This window comes from Castor canadensis, chromosome 5 (genome assembly GCF_047511655.1).
Source record: "Castor canadensis chromosome 5, mCasCan1.hap1v2, whole genome shotgun sequence".
In the NCBI taxonomy this organism is placed as follows: domain Eukaryota; kingdom Metazoa; phylum Chordata; class Mammalia; order Rodentia; family Castoridae; genus Castor; species Castor canadensis.
Genome location: NC_133390.1, coordinates 76480993 through 76507252, shown reverse-complemented (window position 1 = coordinate 76507252; position 26260 = coordinate 76480993). Strand labels below are relative to the sequence as shown.

The window sequence follows — 26260 nt, the reverse complement described above, 5'->3', positions numbered from 1 at the left end:
GACATCAGTAAGGGCCACTTTGATACAGTCACTGCCTTTCGCTCCTTTTGTTTTGCTCCTCATCAGAGCACTGAGCAGGTTGGTCTCCTCCTGCAGTGCTATTACCTGGCCTAACAGAAGCAGGCCCATCATTTTTAGCTCATGTTAGTTTGACTATGGGGACTTACGGCCTGGTTGGTAGAACACGGAGTTCTCAAAGCCTAGGTCATGGAGGGAGTAGGGGGGCCCATCCCACTTCCCAACACAGCTGTTTTGGAAGCTCACCACTATGGATCAAGCCCACAGTGAAGTGCAGTTGGCCAGTGACCTTGGTCTATTCTGAGTCACCTATAACAAGGAGCAATGGCTGTAGAGTCCCTCACTTCCAGAAGCTTTGTGCTTCTTATGGCAAGATTCCATTACAGAAATGTAGCTAAAGTTAAAGAGAAATATGTTCTAACATGAAAGACCCCCCCCCATTGACAATGGGGTCCTCAGTGACACTTTATCAGAAGATGCAGTCTATATGTGGCCAGTTTCTGCAATCATTGGTAATAAAAACTAAAGTCAAAGTATTAATTTGTTATTCAGTGTAAGGGAGCTGGACAAATGCAACTCAAACTTAGCTTGTGTGAGGCTTGGGGTTTGATCTCTAGCACCAAAACAGACAGACAAAATATCTATTGCTTTCTGTGACCTAATCAAATATAAGGAAAAGTCTTAGTTCATCTTTCAATCATATGTTAAGCAAGAAATAAATAGCAGATGACTTAAAATTATGAAAATAAAAGCTGGTGTGCCCTTTAGAAGACAATTTCACATGAAAACCTTACTAGTGCCCCTCTGTTTAACTAGCAATTCTACTTCTGCAAATTTATCTTAAGAAAAGCAAATTTCTAAAAAAAAAGAAAAACGTGCTTAAATATGTTTAGAAAGTCATGGTGCATAAATGGTGAAAAATGACGCACTCATTTGAAATGCAGTTTATGAGGAGTTCATATTGGTGCAATATTAAATGACGAGAGATTACAAAATTGTATACAGTGAATGTGTTTCACATCGTATGATCGTAACCAAATCATGAAGAAAAGCAAGAAAAATATCAACTAATGAGTAGTTATCTTCTACCTTCTCTGTATTTTTCAAAGAGCACCTATTATTTTATAAGGATAAAGTCAAATGAACTTTATTATTTTTATATATGTATATATTAGCCACCCATAAAGCCTCATACTTCAGCCTGGAGGACAACAGAGCTGGCATCCTATTACAAAAATGTCCCAGGTGAGGGCCTCTCACTTCTCCCGAGGGAGACTCTCTGTACTAACTGACAGGCCCACCCTTTCTTAAAAAGAGCTTTAAAAGCAACTAGACACTTTCAGCCATCTCAGGTTAGCTGTGGCTCCCTGAAGGAAAGAGATGGATTCTCCATTTTCCTTTATCCCCCCACCCATGCTTGACTGTAGTTTGTCACCTGACTGGGGACCAACCAATTATTGGGTTGACTGGTTGATATGATTTTTCTAGCTGGTCCACTAAGAATACTACAAGTAGTCAATACATAGCTACTGCGCAGCTGAATGGATGAGATGGACATCACTTAATTGCAGGAGTAGGAAGTAATGACAGAATACAAACCCCCCACATGTGCTTTAAGGTCCAGCATGCAACCCACTCCTCAGTGGCTCCTACAGGATTTCTGTGGCCTTACTCCTTTATGTGGTAGAGATAAGCCCTCCTGTACTCTCTCCCTGCCTCCAAATTCCCCTTTGGCCTTGGACAGATCACCACGGTAACATTTGAGTCATGATCCCAGCCTTGATGCGATTTGCTTATTAGTCTAGCTTCCTCACCTGACGCTGGGCTCCCTGGGACAGTGTTTTGCATAGTGTTCATTTTTAAATCTGCCTCTAAGGTTATTAGCACAGTGTCTGGGACACGTTCACTCAACATATCACATAATAGGGGTTCTGTACATGTTAGCAAATGAAGAAACAAATACACACATGACAAATGTATTACTGAGTCATGGAGCCTGGGTTAGCTGCAGTCTCTCATGAAGGGATCGCAGGTGAATTAGCATAATTCCTACCACCCTTTTCTGCAATCCATTGGTTATTTGTGTTTCTTCCCATATACATTATAAATGCCATGAGGGTTAGGAGGGGCTGTGTCTGTCTTATTCACCCAAATAATCCCCAGAAACTCACAGCATGCTACTTCTGTTGAAGCAATGAGTGGGTGGAAACCTATTTTCATCTCTTCTGACTATAATTACTTACTGAGCAAAAGTCTATTCCATGTAGTGTCCTACAGCCCTACCTCTCCACTGCCCTTTCTCTTGCTTTTTAATTGAGCAGAGAACTGCTGGGGTTTCCTCTCCAAAGCTCAAGATCGATTATCTGAGACTAGTAATAACTGGTTCCCCAAGCAGGGGACTGAGCAACGGGAAACAGAAATCCACCACCACTCCACCTCTTGGGAATTGCAGGTATGTCTTTAAGTCTCCTTATACAAGGATTTCCTTGGAAAAGACAGAGCGAGGCAGAGAGAGAGAGAGAGAGAGAGAGAGAGAGATTCCCTAGAATGTTCAGGCATACTCAAGTTACAGGAACTAGACATCTATTCTTGCATTTTGCAAAAATACATCACAGCCTATCCTTTACTCAGCTCTACATCAGTCAAGGTCTCGTTATAAATGATTTCACCAATGCATGGATCTCTAAGTCTTTCTCCAGAACAGACTTCCTGGATCGTGTATGCATTCACTGGCTGCTGTTCTCACTGGAAACATCCTTTTTGATATAGCAGTATAAGGCATCCTAAGGAGAACCTGCTCCAACTTCAGCATACCTAAGAATCAAAAGGCAGATTCCTGGTAAGTTCCAGAAACTCTGACTCAGTAGGTGAGGGCAAAGCCCAGAATCTGCATTTTAACAAACTCCCTGTGATGAAACAAATTGTGTCTCCCTCAGTCACGTACTGAAGTCCTAATCCCCAGTGTAAGGTATGTGGAGATGGGACCTCTGGGAAGTAATTAGGTTTCGATGAGGTCATGGGGAGGGGACCTCATGATGGGCTTAGTGACCTTACAAGACACTAGAGATCTCTCTTTGCTCTCAAGCACCCAGGTAGGCCATGCAAAGACACAGCCAAAAGGCAGGAAGAGAGACCTCACCAAGCAGACACTGACCCACTAGCACCTTGCTCTTGGGCCTCTAGCCTGCAGAACTGTGCCAACAGTCTATGGCATGTTGTGATGGCAGCCTGGACTGATAAAACACTAGCCTACGTGCCTAAGGCCTCAGCTTTGAAAAGTTCTCTTCTTGTCCCAAATTGAAATTCTGCCCTACTTCCTCAGACTGCAGTCAAGTTTTCTCCCCCGTGACTCTGTCAGCCCCCTGACAGATGAATGTCTCCTTAGGTACAAATTGCACTAGTGTTGCTTAACGGTGACACTGTCTTCATTTCCCCAGTGTATCAAAGACGCATGGCCTACTTTAGCCATTCAGAAAGTGTCTGCTGAATTTGAGGCTGAATGAGTGAGCGAAGACTTAAGATCTCACAGAATACACAGACTTCTTCCCTTCCAGTTCCCCCACCCCCGCCCATGTAATTCTTCCAGTCTAACTTGAGGAAGCAATGACCTACTATTCAAGATAGGTTCCCATTCTTCTTGTTTCTGTGGGACCCTCTTAAAGAGTCTTTGCCTAGGAATCCAGCCCCAGCAGAGAAAAGGGGTTCCACAAATACAACCAAAGGGAGGGCCTCTATTTATCCAGTAAGACTCAGAAGATCATTTTCCAGTCAAGAACATATAGCACCAGAACCATCTCTTCCTCACAGGGAAGCCCTGGTGACCAGGTGAGATGTGAGGGAGGAGAGGGACTGCTCTTCTGCGTAGTGAGGACTCAAGCTGAAAATCCAGGGAGAGAGGTTAATGGTGAATTTGGAATTCAAACACAATAAGCCCCTTCATTCCTTCCCCATTCACGGCTTTCATTCTTAAGGCTAAAAAAAAAAAAGGCCCTTCCCCCCACGCATGCAAGGCTACTCCAGGCTTAACCAGAGACATAAGTCACAGTCGGTGGCAGTGTTGTAAGCACAACGACAATGAGCAGGCTAGGTGTTCAGAACAGTATGATGTAAGCTGGGCTTGTGATGAAAGTCACTGACAGACAGAGCAAGCCGACACCCTGAGAACAGCTTGGGCTATGAGATCATTTGGCTCAACAGGTAGGCCCTTCTGTTTTCTCAGCCCTGACATTCGATGCCCAGCTCATTACTCAATAACTAGAAATGGGGCGGATCCTACAAATTCCTGCATCTCCATGGGGATGCATGGGGAGGGTCTGTCTGCCAAACTGTGGGTTTGATCAAGGGTACTCAAGGAGACCAGCACTGGAAACCTGCCCCCAGGAGGATGGGTCGGTGAAACAATACACAAGAAAATTATTCAGAGGGATGTGGCAGAGATGAAGATGAGTCTGCATCCTGTTTAACCCAGACAACCACACCCAGGTCCTAGAGGGGAGATGTAACTCCCCCAGACTGTACATGTGTTCAGACCCTCAGGTCACAGGAAGTAGCCAATTCTCACAAAATTTACTTTTAAGAAGACTAGGGGTGGGAAGTTGGGATGCAGCTCATGGTAGAGCAGGTATGATACCCTGAGTTTTATCTCCAGCACCAAACTCGGGGGCCGGGGAACGGGTGGGTTGTGGCTGGATCATTTTTTCCATTTCGGCTGGGGGGAAGTTGTTTATTTATTTAATTACCCAATAACACAACATGCAGAGATATACAGCTTTAAACACATGACATGTTTTGATAAGATACTGTGATTAATGGTTCAAAAAGTAAGTTTTAGCCAAATACTCTTTGAGTATTTCACAGAGGATAAAAGAAAAAGAAGTTGCAGATTTTCTTTGTCAGAATAATATTGTAGATGGGAGAATGTAATATTTCCCAGGGGTACCATAACAAAGTACCACAAACTGGGTGCCATAAAGTAACAGAAACATATTATCTCAGGGTTCTGGAGGCTGCAAGTCTAAAACCAGCTATCAGCAGGGTCATGCTCCCTCTGAAACCTGCCGGGAGAATGCATCTTGCCGCTCCCTCTTTTCTGGTGGTGGTCAGCAACCCTCGGCATTCCTTGGCCACAGCTGCATCATCCCAATTTCTGCCTATGTCATCACATGACCATCTCCCTTCAGGTGTCTGTGTGTCTCTTCTACTTTTATGACCAATCGATTGGATTAAAGGCCCACCATATTTCATTATGCCCTCACATAAACTAATTATATCTGCAATGAACCCTACTTTCAAGTGGGTCACATTCTGAGGTACTGAGGCTAAATAGTGTCCTTTGGGGACACTATTTAACCCATAACATGTGACAGCTTCCAACAGGTGTAATCAGATAAAAGAAAAACACTGAACCCAGTACCTCCATTAGCTGCTGTCAACCTAGGAAGGTCCTTCACATAACAGAGCCAATGATAACCCCCAAGAGGAGAACAAGCATTCATTCACCAGTTGTTTCAGCAAGTATTTACTAAGCAACTAGGAAGCATCCTAGGTATGCTAACTATGGGTAAGATAGCTAAGACAAGGTCCCTGTCACTGATGAAAAATATTAGAAAGGGCTGAGTGTGGTGGCACATGCAGGGAGTCCCAACTACTCAAGAGGCAAAGGTAAGAGGATTGCATTCCGAGTCCCCTGGGCAAAAACGGAAGACACAATTAAAGACGCACTGAAGCATGGCTCAAGTGGTAGAGTGTGAGGCCCTGAGTTTAATCCCCAGTACTACTAAAAAAGGAGGAGCAGGAGGAGAAAGAAAATACCAGAAGACACTTTCGTTTATAATTCTTTGTTCATCCAGGTCCAGGTGGCATGTGAGCAGTCTGAGCACCAGGTACCCTGTCCCAGGCAATCACTGAACTGCATGCCACATACTCCTCAGTGGAAGTGTGATGCAAGGAACCACTAGGAAGAGAAAACAGGCACAATAATGATTAAAGAACAATTTTCTACATAGTAGAAGAGACAGGTCCTAAAGCCAGGAAGACATAAGGGTAGAATCATAAGACTCCTGAGCTGGAGAGGTTTTTCGAGAGCATCTTAGTTAGGGATTTTCCAACTTAAACATAAAAATCAATGGGACATGTGCTGAGGGCATAGCTCAGTGGTAAAGCTCTTGTCTAGCAGTGAGACACAATGGGATACTTTCTTTGACGAACTCTTATGAGGATATGCAATGTGTCAACAGACAAAAGCCAAAAGGTTTTTATAGAAGATGAAAGGGCTTGTAAAAGCCCCACCTGCTCACTACCACCTGCAGGTCCTGCATTCCCCTAGGAGGTAACTCCTCCAGGCCTGGTTCAAACACTATTAGACTGCCAATGGTGAAACTGAGGCCAAGGGAGGCAGCAGTGACTACCCTGTCAGGGTTATACATAATGACTGTACAGCAGAGGCAGGGCTAGAACCTGGGTCCTCTCTGATTTCTAGTGCAAAGTTTTCTGTACTATCTCCTGCTGTTAGGGTAAAGAGGATAAGTAGATGGACTCCATGCTCTCTGGGCTCCTTTTTTCAACCAGACCAGCTCTCCTTTCCTGCAGCCTCTGTTCAGTCCCCACATTGCATTTCCGTTGTGGAGGGAGGAAGAGCGAGCGACGTTCAGATCCAACTTCATATCCTGGACGTGCTCTGTAATTCTCACCCTTGGGAGGCCAGGAATGGAATCAAAGACTTTTGGGGGTTTTTTTTTCCAGCTTAGTGATACCATAGGGCTAATAGGCTTCCAAATCCCAGCTCTATTCTTCAGCTTCCTTGCTCCATAACTCTGATGAAGCCTTCTAAATTACCTGGGATTTACCTCAGTCCCACAATTTCATCCCTCTCTGGAGGGGAAAAAAAAAAAAGGGCCAGGAGACACAACTGGAGAGGAGTTTCTTCACCAGTTTGCTCTGAATCCACCTTTCTCTGATTCACATAATCGACCGAGCCATTGGGGGGTGGAAGGTGCGCAGATTTCCCGAGGTTATTTCCAACTGGATTGGGGGCAGTTTAGAAATTCATCCCCAAAGACCGATAATATTCAGTGCCTTTAGTCCAACCGACTCAACCCTGAGGGTACTTTCCAAGGAGGCAGGGGTCTCCCTGGCACATCTGAGGTCATTCTGACCTCCACCCACTCTGCAAAGACGCACTGAAGACTTTAAGGAAATGGTCTCTGGAGTCCCTTTCCTGCAGTCAAAGGGAAGGTAGAAGAAGTCTCCAGAGGATGGTGCTTCTAGGAGTCATTATGGGCCTCGATGTGTGTAGTCAGGACATCTGAGTTCAAGGTCAGGCTGTCACTGACTGGAACACTTAGGGCTGATACCTTGATTATTCTTGACCCTGTCTCATAGCTGTAAATTGCAGGCTTACTCAACATTCATTCAACAAACCCTCACTGAGTGCCTATGACATGCCAGGTGCAGGGTGATGATACATTCTGCCCCTTCCTGCTTCTCAGGCTGTTATGAGTATCTGACTATTATGGGCCTGAAGGTGGCTGCTAAATAGTCACAGTGTGTAAATATTGTCTACTACAAGGCTCCCAGAGAGTGGGAGGCATTTATCTTCTCTGCATGTCCCTTAGTCCTCAGCTCTCATTCTCTGATTTTATAACAAAACATTGTAATTAGCTCTGATGGTTTTTTTGTTGTGATTTTTTTCATCACACAACCCATTTTGAGGGCTAAACTGCATGTGAAAAAACTATGACCCACACAAATAGGCATTCTTCCATTTTCTTTAAAAATGACAAATGGCACCAAATTTGCTTTTTCAAATCTTGTGGAGCCAAGCACATAGCAGGTGTTCAATAAATACGCTGAATAGATAAAAGAATGAATGGATGGATGAATGAATGAAGGGGAAATCTTTCCTCTATGGAGGGAAATTAGTAAGATAGAATCGAAAGGAAGGAAACTTTTCTCCGCATATTTTTCCCATGATCAGTAGATCATGGGAAAAATAATTTTCTGAACACTCTAGGGACTGCTGTGCCTGGCTCAAGGTTGTGCCCTCCCTCTTGGGTCTAGTGGATCTCATGGGCTGTTGGGCAGCCAGGCCAGACATCAGGGCCCCAGCTTCCTGGTGTTTTTGCATCACAGCAGCAACACAAAGGGAGTGGCGATGCCATGCGGGTGTCCTCTACCACCCTCACACTGCCTGCCAGGGAAGGGAAGTGTTTTCATCCACCCTTTCTCCCTCTCTCTTTTTTTCTTTTAAGCTTCTTCTGGTGATAAAAGCTGGAGCAAATTGAAATTGGCAGCTCTGGTCTTCAAGCAATAGGAAAAGTACTAGAAATCATGTGAACCACCCTTTCAAAAACTTTTAAAAAATCTAATCTGCCTCAATAAAAATGACATCATGTCACTGTAATCAGCAGGGGAAAGACTTGAGAGTTGCTGGCAGTGGTCCAGCAGAGTTCAGGGGTTATGGTGGCTGCGCTGAATTCCCACGGGAAAGGTAGATGGGAAGTACTGCCTTTCAGGTGAGCCTCTGAAGGCTGACAGGTGCACAGGAGGAGTGGGAAAAGATGACAAAGTTCCCCCTGAAATCTCTTGCAGGGGCCACACTCCACCCCTTCTCTCCCACCTGCGGCCTTTCCTGATGGAGCTTTTGGCTGCCTTCCTTTCTTGGGCTGGCTGACTTGGAGGGAAAGAAGACTACTGGCAGCCTGGGGAATCTCACTGACAACAAAACTCCATGGGAGGGCACAGACCAGAGCCAAGGAGGGTGGCACCAAATACCCCAATTCCACTAGAGTGTGGAGTCTACAAACTAACCCCTACCTGGTCTGAACCAAAGACAACAACAGAAATGGCAGGTGAACCATGCTGCAGTGGCCTCTCTGCACCGAGGGAGCTGCCTTAGTCCTGGGGAGTACAGCGCTTCTTGTACTGAACTCTGGGCCTTTTGGTAGAGAGGAGGGAAAATTAGCAGAGGAGTCAGTATTAAAAGTCACTATTAAAAAAGAAAATTACCCTAGGAATCATTATTGTGGAAGAGGGTCTACTCGTTTGTTGCTGAGGTAGAAGTCTGGTGCCATCTTTGGAACTCCCCCCCTCCATTGTGGTCACAGCCCCACTCTCAGGCAGGCTTCCTTCTTCCCATGTGGATTCCTGCTAGAGCCTTCCCCTGCATAAGGGAAAGTAAAAGACAGCAATGAGTGAAACTCTAAGGAAGGGACCCCAAAGGGACTCCCTTGCAAACAACTAGCAAGGAGTCACCTACAGAGACAGTTGGGGGAGGAGGGTATGAATGCACATGACATGAAAACGGGTGAAAAGTTGCCTCAAATCTATCAACAAGTCAAAGGAAAAATCTGTAATACCCCAACCCTCCCCAGCCCCTTGGTCATTCTTATGCAATCTTGTTCTGAGAGAGAAAGCAGCAGGCCCCACACAGGGTATCAAAGACTGAGATCCCATGTTATCGCCAGGTTTTACTCAAAGAACTCTGGCATATGTGGGTGTTATTTTTATCTCCCCCTTTCATTTATTGTCTCAGGGTAAACACTTGTGATTCCTAAATGCCTGAAGAGTGAATCAGTATTCTCCTGTTCAAACCAGTAGACGCCACATCAAACAATAACCCACAAGGTATTATTAATCATTAAATAGGCACATAGATGAACACTTGGGAAAGGGAGCCATTTTTCTTTTCTTTCTTGTCTGTTTTTCTTTTTATGAAATTAACAAAGCATAAACCTTGACTTTGACCTTTTTAGAAAAGAAGTGTATATATATATATATATATATATATATATATATTAACCATTAAAGACTTGTCAAATTCAAGGGTAACAGGGCAAACATTTCAGGTGGGAAAGTGCTCCTTCCTTTGGAGTCTCCCACAGTCATTGAACAATGGCTTGGATTGGATTTCAAATTGTAGCATCCGCCTTTTCCATATTCACACTCCAAAGAAAAATGGTAGATACAAGTGTCCATGGTAGTTAACGATGATGCTGTAGTGACACCTGGGTGCAAACTGAGGAATGGGGGAATCCAGAGCACACCTGCTCTGTTGAAGAAGAAACCAAGCCCTGTCAAATACACCATGAGCACAACCACCATGGAGCCTTTCTCTCCTTCTCTCTGTCCCATATGCACTGAATGAGGTCCTTTAGAGTAGAAACTAGGGCTCCATCCTCAGTGAATGGTAGATCAATGACATCGCCTTCCACAGGCGACTTTTCCACAATATTTCCTCTCACTTTCCCTCTGGCAGCATGGAGATGGTTGAATGAAGTGATGAGCAATCAAGGATATGCAATCACAGGTCCACAGGACTAGGATGGACATGTGCCAGGATATGCCAGTTCTCCGACATAATTATTAATAGCACTGCCTTTCACCCTCAAAATGTCTGTTCCAGTTGAAGCCATAAATTCTATGGTCACCTACACAGAAGGGAAGCAGGAAGGGTCTTGGAATTTCATGTTTCCCATTAATCCTGTCTAAGTGAGACTGGGATCCAGAGAGGATCTGCCCATGTTAGTCTTTTGATTTGAGTGTCCCTCTGCGGCCCTTCTATGCCTTCCAGGCTCCTTGCGCAGGGGTGGAGGAGAGGGAGAGCTGCCCCATCCTGCAGGCCAAGCCATATCAGTGCCTGATGCCCTTGGCAACATTCAGATCTCTCCTTTCTACGAACCTGAGGCTTATTTCAATTAAAAGGAAGGGCCACACCAAGTTCTGAGCCCCATTATCTGCCAGCAAACAAGGCCTAACCTCAATGCACAGGTAGCAGAGACCTCCTCCCTAGAAAAGGAGGTAGAGTCAGATAATTTTTTAAAGTTTCTTCCAGCCAGAGCCTTTGATTCATGAAAGGCTGCCTGAAGTTTTTAGTTTGCCAAATATACTCACAGGTCAACTTATCACAGTGCTGTCCAATATTTCTTAGAGACTATTAACTGCTTGTGGATTTTTTTAGATGACTTATATATCAGAGATACACATATAGGAAAAATTAAAATATCTAAGGATTTAAATTGTATTTATAATTTACCAGGCACTGTTCTAAGCACAATAAGTAGATTAGTCCTCAACACAATCCTGTAAGTAGTGTGAATTTCTTCCTATTAAACATGTAAGTAAAACATGTAGCTGTATGTCAGTCACATAGCTAGAAAGCAAAGAAGCTTTGACACAAAGTCTTATCCCAGAGTCTGCTTTTTAGTCATTCTGCTATCCCATTTTTCCTAAAGATACAAGCTCAACATTCCTACTAGAAATAATCACCATGTCTGTCAAATCTCAGCTGTAAACCATTGAAGCTCACAGAGGAAGGCTCTATTTAAATATTAGAGGACATTGCACCTCAACTTTATAGCCCCCTTTATCAATATCACTCAGATCATAAAACAACAGGTGTGTTGGGGTGCTCTGTAAAAACAAGTATTTTGTGTGTTCCACCTACACTTATTTAACCCTGTGTGTCTAAGCATGATTACTATTTACTTTTTGGCTACTCAGCCTCTTCCCTGAGAAGCTGGCATGAAAAGAGAACTGTGCAGGCATGAGAAGAAGTAGAGCCCTACCTCCTGACGTCCTGACCATTTGCTGGGCTTGTGCACTGCCTGGTTGACAGCCCACCAGACTTACCTGTCCCATGTGTCCTCCTTATTTTCTTTTCCAGTTTCCCAAAAGTGCTGAGGTCTACCCATTGGCCTTTTTACCCTTTCCATCTGCTGCCCAGTGGTGGAACCTGACTGCTTAAATCTTACTTATTAACTATACATAGATATGGCAGGCTGCGATTACAGTAGAATTGTTTGGGAGCTCAGTATCTCCCTTCTTCCCACGTACCTTACCCTGGGAATTGCTTTGTACTTGCATATTGCCATGTGGTAGTGTGTCTTTAATAACCATCAATAAAGATAGGCCTGGGAAAACACAACAGCCCAGACTCCTCTAAATTCACCTGATTGCAACAGAGAGAAGCTGTCTACAGGGGTCACCCAGCTGCCCAGAGCTGGTCACCAGGAGTAGTCAAAAATAAACCCACCCCTTTTATTTGATTAAGCAATCAAAAAAAATTTTTTTAAATATGCTGACCCTCTGAGGGTTCCTTGAATCATCAATAAAACCTATATCCTTAAGTCCAAATTCATTCATACATTTGACTATTTGGGGGTGCCTACTTTGTGTAAGCTATTCACCAAACACCATAAACAGATTTGTTGTTTCTTTTTTTGGATAAGCAAGAGAGATGAAGAATATGAGCGGTAAAGAAGACATATTTCTGATGTTACCACTCTGCACAGATGAATAGCATTTGAACAGTGGGGCAAAGATGGAAGCAACTGTCAAAACAGGTATATAATTCTGACTTGCACATAGCAGGTGCTCAAAAAATTCTTGAGCAGAATTAAATAAGCAACCTGTTGGAACTGACAGTTCTCTTGCTGTATTGTCTGATAACTAACAACACAGCTTCACTTGACACAGCAAACTGGGACTCTGCAGAAGCAAGAGTAGCTGCAGAAACCAAGTCTAGGTCTATCCCATGTGTGGGAGTTGGAGAGCAGGTGAGGAGGGTGTAGAGGGTTGAATAGACACCCAGGACAAGGAAATCAAATACTTGAGTACATGGGTCCCTATGTGATTGTGGGAGCCTGTTGAGATTTAAGGCTGCAGCTGGATATGTGATACACGCATAGCCTGGCAACCTCCTCCAAGAGCCAACAACATGATGGGACTTTATCAAGAGACCTTCTGTCAGTTCAGGACAGCTTGGCACGCACCAGAGTGCTTCCAGAGAGCTTGTCCTCCACGAGTCCCCTCAGATTTCAGCCAAGGCTGGCTTACGAGCATTGGGGGTGGGAGGGCTTTCCCTGCTGCATCTAATGTCCACATACATGGTGGCACTGAGGGGATCCAAAAGGAACTCCACCATGTAGGCATATGTCCACAGTGGTTGAGGGATAGCAGAGATTAATGTTTGGTACTGCCTTTCCCCCTTGTTCTGAGCCACCCCACCTCCTCCTTTCTGGAACCACCTCCCTCAGACTGACTACAAAGCAGGATACAGTCTCTCCATTGTCCCCCTTCCCTGTCATCATGCCAAACAACCCCACCCTTCCCAGTCTATGGGATTTTATGTTATGGCTACAGCAATACAGACCACACAGATTGAAAAAATTAAGCAATGCAGGTGCCAGAATTGTTCAAGGGCCCTCAGTGGCAAAGCTGGTGTTCCTTTCTAGGAAACCTTTGCAAGACATTGGGTGCTGAACTAAGCAGCTCTGTCCTCCACTTAGGAGAGCCTAAGCCATGACCTCTTGTGTCATTTCCAGAATCTTCTCAGTCATGTTGCTAAATCATTCCTTCTGGTTTTCTTCCACAAAAAAAAGATATTTTCTCCTTGCCCCTTCCCCAAAATGTGTCTCTGAATTACTGACTTCTTATATCAGCTGCATAGGTATCTCTCTTTTCCTGTTTCAGATCCTGGAAATCCTACTCTTGCCTGTGGCTCTCCCTGGCAAAGAAAAGTCAGATTTCTCTTGGCCTCTAACTCCCTGCCCTGCCTTGCCTCTATAGAGGTACCATTTTCCTGAATGCCTGTGTCCCAATAGCGCATGAGCTAGCCATATCAATCTCTCTCTCTCCCTGAGCTGCCTACCCAAGTCCCTCTAGTCCAGACAATCTAGGTCATAAGGCAGAATACAAGGACAAAATGCTAAAATGGACATAAAAGTACTATGAAGAAAGGAGACAGATACCTCCAGCTTGTAGAAGAGACCAGAAGGTCCCAACCATGCTTGAACTTCCAGGACAATGAGGTGCACCTCTGGTAGCTTCTTGGCCCATCTCTTATTTTCTAAGCCTGACATCTAAAAGGAAAATATAATAGTTCACATGTGAACATCATTTCTCAATCACTTAGGAAATCTTATTTTTCTCTTCTCCTTCCTCCTACATGACAGCCAGCTGCTCAATGTCTTTGTGTTCTAACACCTTCATTGCATTCCTTTTGGTGCTAAGATGAAAGTTTAGCATGAGTGGAGCACAGGTTCAGGAGCTAGAACTCTTTTTCTCCCTCAGTTTTCTTTTGTTGTTGTGGTGGTGGTGGTACCAGGACTTGAACTCAGGACCTTCATCTTGAGCCAGTCTACCAGCCCTCTTTTTTCTTCTTTTCTTTTTTTTTTTTGGTGAAGGGTTTTTTTGAGATAGGGTCTCACAAACTATTAGCCCAAGCTGGCTTCGAACCATGATCCTCCTGATCTCTGCCTCCTGAGTAGCTAGGATTACAGGCATGAGCTCCTGGCACCCAGCCTCAGTTTTCCTTTTAGAGCACAAACAGAGGCTGGCAATAATGAGAAAAATGATGGAGCTGGGAGCCAGTGGCTCATGCCTGTAATCCTAGCTACTCTGAAGGTGGAGATCAGAAGAACTGCTGTTTGAGGTCAGCCTGGACAAATAATTTGAGAGACCCTATCTCAAAAATACTCAACACAAAAAAAGTGTTGGGAGTGTGGCTCAAGTGCTACAGTGCCTGCCTAGAAAGCATGAGGCACTGAGTTCAAATCCAAATTCTGCCAAAGGAAAAAAAAGGAAGAGAGGGAAGGAGGGAGGGAGAGAGGGAGAAGAAGGAGAGAGAGAGAGAGAGAAAGAGAAAGACAGAAAGAAAGAAAAAGGGAGAGAGGGAGGACATGTGGCTTGGTTCGGTGTGGTTGACTGGGAAGTGGGCTGCCTATTGTGTGCTCCTGCAAAAGACTTCTTGTCCTCTGGAACTCAGATGGCAAGATTCCTTCCTTTCTAGAGAATACAGAATGATAAGCAAATCCGAGAATCAGAGTGCAGCAAACCTGACACTAAACTGTTCTCTGAAACACTACCAAAATCTCTCACCAGCAGATAGCTTGTTTTCCGTCATAAAATCCATCTTTGGGGTAATGTTAGTCACCTGTTGTAGAAAATGCTTCAAAATGTTTTTCTCCTGTAGAGGTATGATGGGGCGAGCTTCTAGACTGCCAGGTGGAAATCATGAGCAGCTTAACTCAGGCTTTGCTATTCCCTCTCTCGGAAAGCTGGCCTGCCTGTGTAAGACACTTATTCCTGGGCTGTTTCCCTACCCACTAAGTGTGTGGGCTAATTTGGTGACCTCTCAGGTCTCTTTTCCTGTTGTCCCCAGCCCTCACTTTTCTATACTCTGTGAGATAATGCTTGGAGAAGGACTGTAGTTAAAAATATATTGTATATACACACCCCACATCACTTTCAAACCCTGAGTTTTACTCAAATGATTTTTCTGGGAAGCTGTGTTTTCTTGGTTTTTATTTTTGGAGAGATTTGGTCTGTCAAAATTGGAGTTGCTTATTAGCAAGCCAAATAACTGCATGCCCTGGGTCTTGAGGGGCAAGGCTTCACCCCCACATTCCTGAGCCTTCCTGAGGCCTCTGGGCCTGCCCTTACAAGCCCCAGCCCTTGGCACAGCTCTGAGCCTTTTCTGCACTGGCCCCTGAAGTAGCACCCCATGATGGCTGGGACCGCCCTCCTCATCCTTGGGCCTGGAGGCATGCCTTACAGAAGTCCTGCTCAGAGGTCAGGAGTTAGCTAAAACCACATTTACAGCCTTCTCATCTCACGGTTGTGGCTGGGCCAAATGTAGGGTTCAGCCATTCCTGATGGGAAGGGCTTTCTCGGCAGCCATCCTTCTTCAGAGCCCATTAGATTGCACATTCCCTTAGTCTTACTGGCTCCTATGGAGTGTTGGGGGGCAGGGGAGCATCACAGGCTGCTATTAGCCAATGTTGAAAGCTTCTGCTTTCCACCCCCACCCTGCTAAGCACGTCCTGGCTTGGCCAGGAATCAACCAGGCGTTTTGTTTAGAAGTGGCAACTTATTTTTATCAAAGACGGAATGCAGCAGCGTGCAGTTGTTTCTAATGCCTTGGCATGGCAACCAGGCACTTGCAAGCATTGCTGAGAACTCCTTTCCTGGTAGACAATTTTTCCTTTTCTCTATCCAAACATTGGGGCATAGCACTGCTCAAGTACCTCCCAATTAAGAAAGGCAAAGTTGTAGCAATTTCAAAATAGCTGTATTAATGTTGCTACTTTAAATGCAACTGTGGTTGGTGAGCACTATCCTAAAATTACCAAGGACCAGTGCACCTTAGAGCCCCAGAGCTGGCTCTGTCCATCCCCAACCCAGTATTACCTTGTTGTGGGCCCTTGAGTCAGTTTCTTCTCCTCTCAGGGACTTAGAGTACCCAGTAGGAAGCACAGATTGCCTGGATCAGCTTTCCTTAACCATTTCTGGTCACAAAAAACCAAACCAAAACAAAATAAAAAAAACTTTGTGAGTCTGCTGAAAGCTTGTAAACTCTCTCTTGGGAGGTAGGGGGTGTGATGCATTTTTCATTCATTCAAGAAGTATTTATTAGGAAAGAATAAAAAAGGAGAGAAATATTTATTAAGTTAGTGCTAAGGTGCATACATGGGCACAATTTAGAATTCCTTTTCAGGGACTTTACAGGCTCCAAAAATCATGATTATGAATTCTGGGATGAGCACATAAGATTCTTATCTAGAAAGACAATGGTAATGAGGAAAAGATCATAAAGCCATCAGACAGCCAGAAAACAGAGCAGTGGGCAGCCATCAGGAAGGTGATCTCCAGCTTCCCTTTTGCCCCAGTGTCGCCACCCAGCATGCGCAGGCAAACATGCATGCACAAGCAGCCTGGAATGTGCTGTTTCTGGGCACTCGGGCTGCAAGGGGCTGGCCACAGCCCTGGAAGGACAACAAGCATGGTTCTTCCATCCGGGGCTTTATTTTTCTCACGGTCTCTGAAAGGGCTGTGATCAGGTGATATGTGTGGGACTGCTCCCTGTACAGGTGCGGAGCAGGTACCAAAGGGAGGAGAAAATCCGCCCTGTGTGTACTTAATCAAAGCTCTTTCAATAGCCTCCCAGGATAGCTCTTGGCAGGCCAGCTACCACGTCCCTGGCAGGCTGCAGGGAATCTGAGTGTGAGAAAGTCAGTCAAGCGGAGGAAAAGGGGAGGGGCGGGGGAGAGCTAGAGTCCTCAGGCAAAATACCTTTTTTCTACTTCTCTCCTCTCTCTTGTGGCTTTAAACCAAACTCACAAACCTTTCCGATACAAAGGGGAATCTCTCTAGAGATGCAAGTGTTTACTTATGGTTTAAAGGCAAACCCTTCCTGGGTAGGGGTTTCACTGGGTGGGGTCATGATGCAGTGGGAAGGACTGAGTTTTGCTGATACCACAGTGAGAGGAAATAGGGCTTTAAGTCGATGGAAAAATAAAGGCTGTTCCTGAGAAGCCTTCCAAGTCCAGAAGTCTTTCTAGAATTGAGGTGCTCACTGCTCCTTGGAGAAGGGTGGAGAAAGTGCCTACTTGGTCCAATTTTTACTGACCAGGATAAAGAGACTGAAAAATAGCTTATGAGCACATTTGCAAGAAATTCTCTTGGCGATACAGAGGGATCATGGGATTTCTTTTTTTTTTTTTTGGCCAGGTAGAAATTCATGGCCAATTTTTGATTGCTTAAGCCCTCTTCCCTCTTATCTCAAAAGTGTGTGTGTGTGTGTGTGTGTGTGTGTAGCCACTTGCTCATTCTACCAGGCAGACTAAGCACTTAAAGTGTCAATAAATGAGTTGCTGATTAACTCTTTGGTCCATGAGCCTAACATGGACTCCCTAACATGGACTATATTCCATCTTCCATGTACCTTCAGGGAGCCTAAAGCCTGAGGTAACATGAGAATCACACCGAAAAAAAGACCTAGCTGCAGGGTGGCCCAACAGCAGCCGGCAGCCAAAGTCATAACAGAGCTTAGAAGAAGAGGTCCTGGCTCTTAAGGGTATGGGGGGAACCTAGAAGGGGTTAAAGTGCTTCCCTGGGACCCTGGGAAAGGTTTAGTTTCTTGGGATAATCTGAGTCAGTGTTTAAGTGCCTTTTTTTTTTTTAAGTCAGATGCTGGGTAGAAGTATTTTAAGAAGCTTGGGAAGTTTATTGGGTGCACAGCAGAAAGGAAGGTAACTTCACAGGCTCATCACCTTTCACCAAGAGGATTTCAAACACACAGGAAAACCCCACTTTGCAAAAGCATCAGTTTTCTGTTATCACCACTCTTTCAACTGTTTTAAAACAAGAAAGAAAAGTTCTACCCCATTGGCAGGTTGCAGGTCAACAAAGGAGGCATTGTTCATCATTTCTTCTGAACATGATAGGGCACAGCCCATTCTGCAGTGTGTTAAGAAAACACAAAAAAAATCCCAGAGAGTAGCCCAAGGGGCAAGAGTGAGTAAACCAAGACTTCGATGAGGTAAAAGTTTGGCTGCAGACTCCAGGGCTGTCCTGGAAGGTGGAAATGAGGCTTAAAAGGTAAATATGGTCAGAGCCACAATAATTCCTTAGTCAGGCTGCAGGTGGTGGGGTAACAGGGAACACTGCAAAAAAGGGTATGCAGGCTTCTGTTGAACTAAGGTTTTTGGACAGTGTGCAGTCAATGCCCAGGTAAGCTGGACCCAAGCAGATGCTTCTGGAGGAGTGCCAGTCTATATGTCACTTAGGAACTGTCTCCTAATCAGCCTCTGCTTCAAATCCTGCAATCCATTCTCCACACTTCTGCCGGGGCCATCCTTCTTTAGGGTACTGGAGTTTGAACCCAGGTCATACACCTTGAGCCAATCCACCAGCCTTTCTGTAGTGATGAGTTTTTTCAAGATAAGGTCTCAAGAATTATTTGGCTGGCTTCAAACCTCAATCCTCCTGATCTCTGCCTCCTGAGTAGCTAGGATTACAGGCATAAGCCACGCCTGCTCAGGGCCATCCTTCTAAAGGAGACCCATGTCCCTTCTCTGCTATGAACATTTTGTGGCCTTCTATTGTCCTTTCTAAAGTAAGCTGTTTAAAGGTGTTGTGTCATGATCTTAAGCTTCTTCCTCTTCCCGTCTTATACCCTGAGCACCAGACCATATTCACCAAATAAAGACCTCAAGCTTCCAAGATCTGGGCCTTTAATGCTATGGGTCCTCTCTTCCTCCCCAGCCCCCTTCTAATGAAATAGAATCCTATTTATTTTCCAAGATACAAAGCACAGGCCAACTCCACCAGGAAGTTTCCCAAAACACTCCAACTTACAAGTAACTTAATTCTTCGGAAATTATATAGCATTCTCCCTCTATCTATAGACATTACTGTCTCTCTTAACACCCACGACCTTCCAAAGGAATCTTTTGGGAAATCCATGTCAGCGGTACTCTTGAGTACATGTATACATGTATCCAGAGGCTGTGGGCTTCCTAAGGGCAGTAACTGTCTTACTGGGTCCCATGTCCCCAAAACAGACCAGCAATACAGTCACTCACGCAGGTGCAGCTTCCTACTTTTAACTACCTACCTAACTACTCCTGATGCTTCAGACTATGTCCTAAAAGAAAGGAAAAATAGACGAGTGCCCACTCATCAAGTCAGAAAACCAGGGTCTGTCTGCCTCGCAGCCGACTGTACGTGGACTCCTTGCAGGCTGCCACTGTATCTCTCATCGTGATAATCCCAGGGTTTAGCACAGTGTCTGGCACTGAGCTTGCGTTCCATCATAAAACAAAGACAGGGGCTTGCCCAAGGTCATGCAGAGTCAAGGAACCGCTGAATCTCATCCGGGATGAGATCTGGCGAAATCATTTTCAACATTATCTCAGTGGGGAGCTCAGAGGAAGGAAGGAATGAAGTGTCCGAGAAATTCGTGCCAGGCCTCTGGGATGCTGGAAGGGCTGGGGTGGGGGGGAAGGTGCGCGAAGGGGAAGGGAAGGGGGAGGTGGGAAAGCTGACATCAAACAATACGCTGGGATCCCGCACTACCCCGAACTACCACAGCAGAAAGAGCAAAGTTCCCAAGCGACTGGAAGGTTGCGGGGGAGGGCACCGGGCGTGGGAGCTGGAAAGCTGGGCAGGGCGGGGGTTGCACCAGGTGGGAGCGAGGAGGCCGGCGACCCGGGTAGGAAAGAAGGGAAGAAAGAAGGGAAGTGGCGGTGGCGGCCAGCCGGGGCAATGCGCGCCGCCCGCCCTGCACGGCAAATCCCCCAGGGAGGCCGCCGCCAGAGCCCTGGCGCTCCCGGCCCGGCGCCCGCCACGTGGCACCAGGCGGCGGCGGCGGCGGCGGCTCCTCCCGGCGCGCGGCCCGGCCGGCCGGCAACACGCAGCCGCCCGCCTCTTCCCGGCCGCCCGCCGGCGGCCTCCCGGGCGCAACGAGGGGGAGCTGCCCGGCTGCCCTGGACCCGGGGAAGGGGCGGGCGGCGCGAAGCCGCTTTAACCACAGCCGCCGAGCGGAGGCAGGAGGCTGACCCGGCCGCTTCCTAAGTGCGGTCAGGCATCTCGTGACCGCGGCGGGCGCCGGGGGCTCTTCGGGGGGAGGCTGGGCGGCCAGGCTAGGGCAAGGAGCGAACAAGGAGGCCCCCACCCCTGCTCCGGGCTGTTGCAACGGAGGCTTTTGGCCACGTTAAAATTGGGGGATTGGTGGGGTTGGCCTAATTCCCCACTCCCACCCCGGGGCGTGCGCTCCCCGCCCGGAAGGGCTGACCTTGGCCAGGGGAGGGGGCAGGGTAATCGCCCGGGCTCGACTCCCAGCCCGCCGCCCCCTCGGATTCCTGGCCCCGCGGGGTCGGGGGAGGGGGCCCCGGACACACACACACCCCACACGCAGCGCGCGCCAATGAGCCCGGGCCAGGCGCAGGGGGCGGGGTTTTCCCAGGCTCGAGCACAGCAGCTGCTATTTACCTTCTTGGCTTCTCCCGGGGACTAGGAACCAGCCCCCGCTCTCGGCCGCCCGCCGCCGTCCCCCCTCCCTGCCCCCGGGGCGCGCGCACACACACTCACACACGCACGCACACACACATCCTCCCGGCCCGGCCGCAGCCGCGGCGGCAATAAAACATCCTGGCACGTGCTCCGGCTCCAGGCGCGCCCTCGCCGGCCGGCTGATGTCAAACTGCAGCTCGGCTGGTGTAGCTCTTAAAGGGTCCGCGCGCCGGGTGTCTAGGCCGCCTTGGCCGCCCGCGCGGCGAGGAGGGGAGAGGCTGCCTCCCTGCCCGCCGCCTCTACGTGCAGCTGAACACAGAGCCTGCGGGTGCAAAGGGAAAGAGTCGCGAAGGAGCGCGCTTGTGTCTCTGTGGCAGTGCCATCAAAGCCCCCCTTGTTCATTTTTTTTTTTTCATTTGAAATTCCATTTCCTTTCTACCCAGTTGGAAATTATTCTGATTGTTTCCTGGGGAAGCTTGAGTTCCAAAGCTCCAACTCCAGAAGAGGAATGAGGGACAGGGTGAGGGAGGGAGGCATTCAGAAACCACCTTGCTCCGAAAAAATCTACAAATATAAAATTCAAGGAATTTCTTTTTTTACAAAAAGGAATTTGAATATTTTTCCCTGCAGGATCTGCTTTCACTCTCTGAATAGAATCCAAGCGCGAAATGACAGATGTTTCAACAAATGAACCCTCAAACAAGTTTCCCCTCTCCCCCATTCGCTTTACCCCCAGCAAATTGTCTTTTTTCTCGTCTTTGTATACCTTTTCTAAATATATCTCAAATGAACTTATTACAAAGTAGCTCTATTTGCACGTAGCAAAGAGAATAAAGAGCAAAGAGACTAAGGAGCAAAGACCCTGGCCTCGAACGGAATAGTCTAGACCAAAACCAAAGCGGAAAAATCCTCATTGAAGAAAAGCCCAGAGAAGTGAGTAGCAAAGGGTTAAAATCCTTTTGATTGACGTTGTAGCCTCCTGTGCCCCGGGCTCAGGCGCGCGCCATTGGCCGCCAGACCTTGTGCCTGGCGGCCAATGGGGGGGCGCGGTCCACGAGCGGTGCCGCGTGTCTCCTCCTCCCATTGGCTGAAAGTTACTGTGGGAAAGAAAGTTTGGGAAGTTTCACACGAGCCGTTCGCGTGCAGTCCCAGATATATATAGAGGCCGCCAGGGCTTGGGGATCACACAGGATCCGGAGCTGGTGCTGATAACAGCGGAATCCCCCGTATACCTCTCTCCTTGGTCCTGGAATAGTGCTACGGATAACCAAGTAGCCATAAAATACAGTAAACCCTCAGCACTTGCTCAGTTTTATGAAAGTCTCAAATAAAAGGGACGTAAGCAAAAAAAAAAAAAAAAAAGGCTTTTTTGTTTTTGTTTTGCGTGAGGGGACTCCAAAAATAAAATTCTCTAGGGATTGAGGGGGAAGAAAAGAAAGAAAATGCCAGCTGATATAATGGAGAAAAATTCCTCCTCCCCGGTGGCTGCTACCCCAGCCAGTGTCAACACGACACCGGATAAGCCAAAGACTGCATCTGAGCACAGAAAGGTAAGGACAGTACCTGTATTTCTGCAGCCCTAAGAAATTAAGAATGCCTGGTTGTGGGCGGGTGGGAGAACCTCTTGTCTCTCTCTCTTAAAACCCCTGCGTGAAATGGCAGATCCCATAGGAACTCAGGCTTTTTTTTTTTTTTTTTCTTTTGCAGTCATCAAAGCCTATCATGGAGAAAAGACGAAGAGCAAGAATAAATGAAAGTCTGAGCCAGCTGAAGACACTGATTCTGGATGCTCTTAAAAAAGATGTAAGTGGAGAACGCTTCTTTTCCCCCCCCCCCCCCCCATTAATTAAAAATATGAAATGCTACTTCTCAGTCCAAAGAATGAAACCCTCTCGTCTGCGGTGCTGGAATCTTACTCCTACGAGAGGGGTTCAGCCCTCTCGCTGGGGTTCCTGATGTGGGACCCGGGGCCGAGGAAAGGGAACCCCCCCCAGCACTCCGGGGCAGCTGACAGGGGTCTCATGTGCTCCCTTGCTTCCTCTTCTGCTCAGAGCTCCCGGCATTCCAAGCTGGAGAAGGCGGACATTCTGGAAATGACAGTGAAGCACCTCCGGAACCTGCAGCGGGCGCAGATGACGGGTAAGGACGGCTCGCGCGTCCCCCTCTGCGGGCGTCCCCCTCGCCCCGCGGTGATTTCTTCCAGACTTCCGCCCGCGGTTGTGAGCGGCATTCAGCTACATTTTACAGCCTTGGCTCACTCTCGCGTTCCCACGGTCTGGGACTTATTTATAGCCACAACTCCAAGTTGTTACTGTTCCGGAAAGGGAGGGAGAGAGGTTGTAGCCGTGAGGGTGGCGGGAGCCTGGCTGTGGAGGAAGCCGACTGGGGCGAAAGGATTTAGGACTGTGGAGGTTTTAAGCTGAGTGGAGGCTAGGAGTCATCTGGTTTAGCACTCACGCACCTTCAACCCCCACTGCAGAAGGGGAAATGAGGCTAGGAAGGCGGGTTGAGTGGCATTGCCCAAGGTCACATCGCACTCGGGGGTGGAGGTGGCAGATCTGGGGCTGAGACTGGTTTACGTGGAATGACAGGGAATGAGAAAGGGAGTGTCGGGTTCGCTCGCCACTCTAGTGCGGAAAGGTGCCTGGTTTTTCCAAACTTACCCCACCTTCCTAGCCGGAGGTAGTTCTGCAGGCGCGTGGTCTGGAAGGCGTGCCGCTGGGACCTCCCAAGGCGGGAGGCGGTGGCCCCGGGGCCAGGGCCGTTCGGTGACCCGTCTCTTTTCTGGCCTGCAGCGGCGCTAAGCACAGACCCGAGCGTGCTGGGGAAGTACCGTGCCGGCTTCAGCGAGTGCATGAACGAAGTGACCCGCTTCCTGTCCACGTGCGAGGGCGTTAACACCGAGGTGCGCACTAGGTTGCTCGGCCACCTGGCCAACTGCATGACCCAGATCAACGCCATGACCTACCCAGGGCAGCCGCACCCCGCCTTGCAGGCGCCGCCGCCGCCCCCGCCAGGACCCGGAGGTCCCCAGCACGCGCCGTTCGCGCCGCCGCCACCGCTGGTGCCCATCCCCGGGGGCGCGGCGCCCCCTTCCGGCGGCGCTCCCTGCAAGCTGGGCAGCCAGGCTGGAGAGGCGGCCAAGGTATTCGGCGGCTTCCAGGTGGTGCCAGCTCCAGACGGCCAGTTTGCCTTCCTTATCCCCAACGGGGCCTTCGCGCACAACGGCCCAGTTATCCCGGTCTACACCAGCAACAGCGGGACCTCCGTGGGTCCCAACGCAGTGTCTCCTTCTAGCGGCCCCTCTCTCACTACGGACTCCATGTGGAGGCCGTGGCGGAACTGAAGGGTTCAGGCCACCTCTGCCCCTTAACTCCCCAACCCATCTCTTCCGTCCGGACACTACACAGGAACTTGGATGCTAGGAGACAAGACTTTTCTGATTAAGTGGTTACTTTTTTTAATTTCTAAAAAGTTACTTTTTTGTAGAGAGTCGTATTAAGTGACTGACCATGCACTATATTTGTATATATTTTATATGTTCATATTGGATTGCGCCTTTGTATTATAAAAGTTGAGATGACATTTCGTTTTTTACACGAGATTTCTTTTTTATGTGATGCCAAAGATGTTTGAAAATGCTCTTAAAATTTTATCTTCCTTTAGGGAAGTTTATTTGAGAAAATATAATAAAAGAAAAAAGTGAAGTCTTTTATGTCTTAGAACCGATTATTTCAGAAAATGTAAAAAGCTCTTGGTGGAATTCGAATTACATATAATTTAGGAATTCAGAAATTGGCTCTTTTTACAAAGACAGCATTTTAAAATATCCATCAAACCATTCGTCAACACTCTATGAACTAAAAAGACTTACGTTTTGCCTAATTTACAAAAACTGATAAACTGTGGTCATTCTCTTTAGAGGATTTTAAAAAAATTGTTTAATGTCATTCAGTCCTTGTTTCATAGTTCCTTCTGAGAAGGACTGAAATCTTGACGCCCACAATTCCAGTTCCCTTACACATGAAGGGCATCTGCAGCCCGACTCCCTGAGGCAGCTACCAACATCCAAAGTACAAACATACTCAAGGCATAAGCCCTCTGCCTACAAGTGTTGGGGTCTTCATTAGTTACTCTGTCCTTAGATACAGCTAGATATCCCCTAGCCCCAGCCTCCAAAAGTCTCCAAAATGCCTCTCAGCATCCTCTTCAAGCAAGCTGCAAAGGTCAACAGATTCCTTCTGCCAAGGGACAGCTTGTTAGACTCCCAAGTGGAGCCCCAGCCTAGATGATTAACACCAGACATGTGTTTTTGATAAGTTTCTGTGCTTGGCTCTAATAGAGAAAGCATGTGGGGGCTGTGCTGGCAGGCACACAGGCCATCTTCCCCTTTTAATACAAACAGCAAGCGACCCCTTCGCTTGGTCATGCCCCATTTCCAGGCAAGATGTGGGCTCCAGATAGAAGCAAAAGGGTTGTCTCAGGTTTCAGCTCACATAACCCTCCTTAACAAGTCCTAACTCAAAGCGGACAGCTTTAAACTGTGCCAGGATCTGCAGGGAATTTCTTCCAAATCCCATCACAAAGGCTTGTCAGATTTTGTCAGATTTGGCCAGGTGTTTGACTGCATCCAGGTGTTGGGGAAATGAAAACCACGAGCCCTGCGAGACCAGACACATCAGCCGCGCTGTGGGTCTGGCCGGCGGTCCCTCCTCCCCCACCGCTGGCCAGTCCTTCTCCCTGCCCGACCCCTCCCGCCCGCCTCTCTCACCTCCCCCCCAACCTTCTCTTAGAAAGGCTTCTGGGAGGAGAAGGATGAGGCGGGAGAGATCAATCTTTGAAGCTTTCCTAACAAAGATAAAGCCAACGATTTTCTGTCTTGTTTCAAAAGCTTTACCTCTCCCCCGCCTGGCTCTGGCCTTTCCCACAGGCCAGTGTGGGGAGCAGCTCTATCATAGAAATAAGCTAGCAGACAGCAGTTGGTTTTCTCTTCCATACCTTCAGCTACCTTCAGCTTTAGCTCCAGAGGGAGAGGTTTAAAAGATACTTTTTTGAATTTGGCTCCTACTTGTCTTATTTTGTGTACATGAAAGGTGTCCAACACATCCTCTGCCAAAGAAACACACACACACACCCTTCTTCATTTTCCCACGTTTTCCCTTTTGTTTAAACACAAACATAATAACAACTGCTCCATTAAGACACCCGTGCCAAAGTCAAAAGCTTCATTTTGGTAAGGCTGTCCTCTGTCCCCCACTAGGAGTTGGTAACTCTCCTGGTAGAAATAATCTGGACCTCAGGGTCTCAACTTGGTTTTTAGTATATATTAATTGTACAAACATTTTCATACTTGTATGCAATGTACTTGGATCATATTCTCTGCCCATCACCCTCTCGTCTTCCTCCTGATCTCAGCTTTTATGAAAGTAATTCCTTTATGTTGATGTCC

General features: G+C 47.2%; 1 protein-coding gene and 1 long non-coding RNA gene across 3 annotated transcripts; one reads left to right on the top strand and one right to left on the bottom strand.

Annotated features, from left to right (window-relative positions):
* Window positions 1–786: 786 nt before the first annotated feature.
* Window positions 787–23611, bottom strand: LOC109697830 (uncharacterized). Of its 2 annotated transcripts, XR_012447988.1 has the most exons (6): window positions 22375–22630; window positions 20791–21908; window positions 16207–16304; window positions 13767–13877; window positions 9025–9178; window positions 787–5971 (listed from the first exon to the last, which is right to left on the bottom strand). It is a non-coding gene; the product is annotated as an uncharacterized lncRNA (long non-coding RNA). The 2 variants fall into 2 exon arrangements; XR_012447989.1 differs by lacking the exons at window positions 20791–21908; window positions 22375–22630 and adding an exon at window positions 23475–23611.
* On the top strand, window positions 21979–24518 carry Hes1 (hes family bHLH transcription factor 1). Its single transcript, XM_020181696.2, has 4 exons — window positions 21979–22361; window positions 22519–22614; window positions 22863–22950; window positions 23607–24518. Exons 1-4 carry the CDS (start codon window positions 22254–22256, stop codon window positions 24155–24157), a joined length of 843 nt encoding a protein of 280 aa, XP_020037285.1. The 5' UTR covers window positions 21979–22253; the 3' UTR covers window positions 24158–24518.
* Window positions 24519–26260: the final 1742 nt, after the last annotated feature.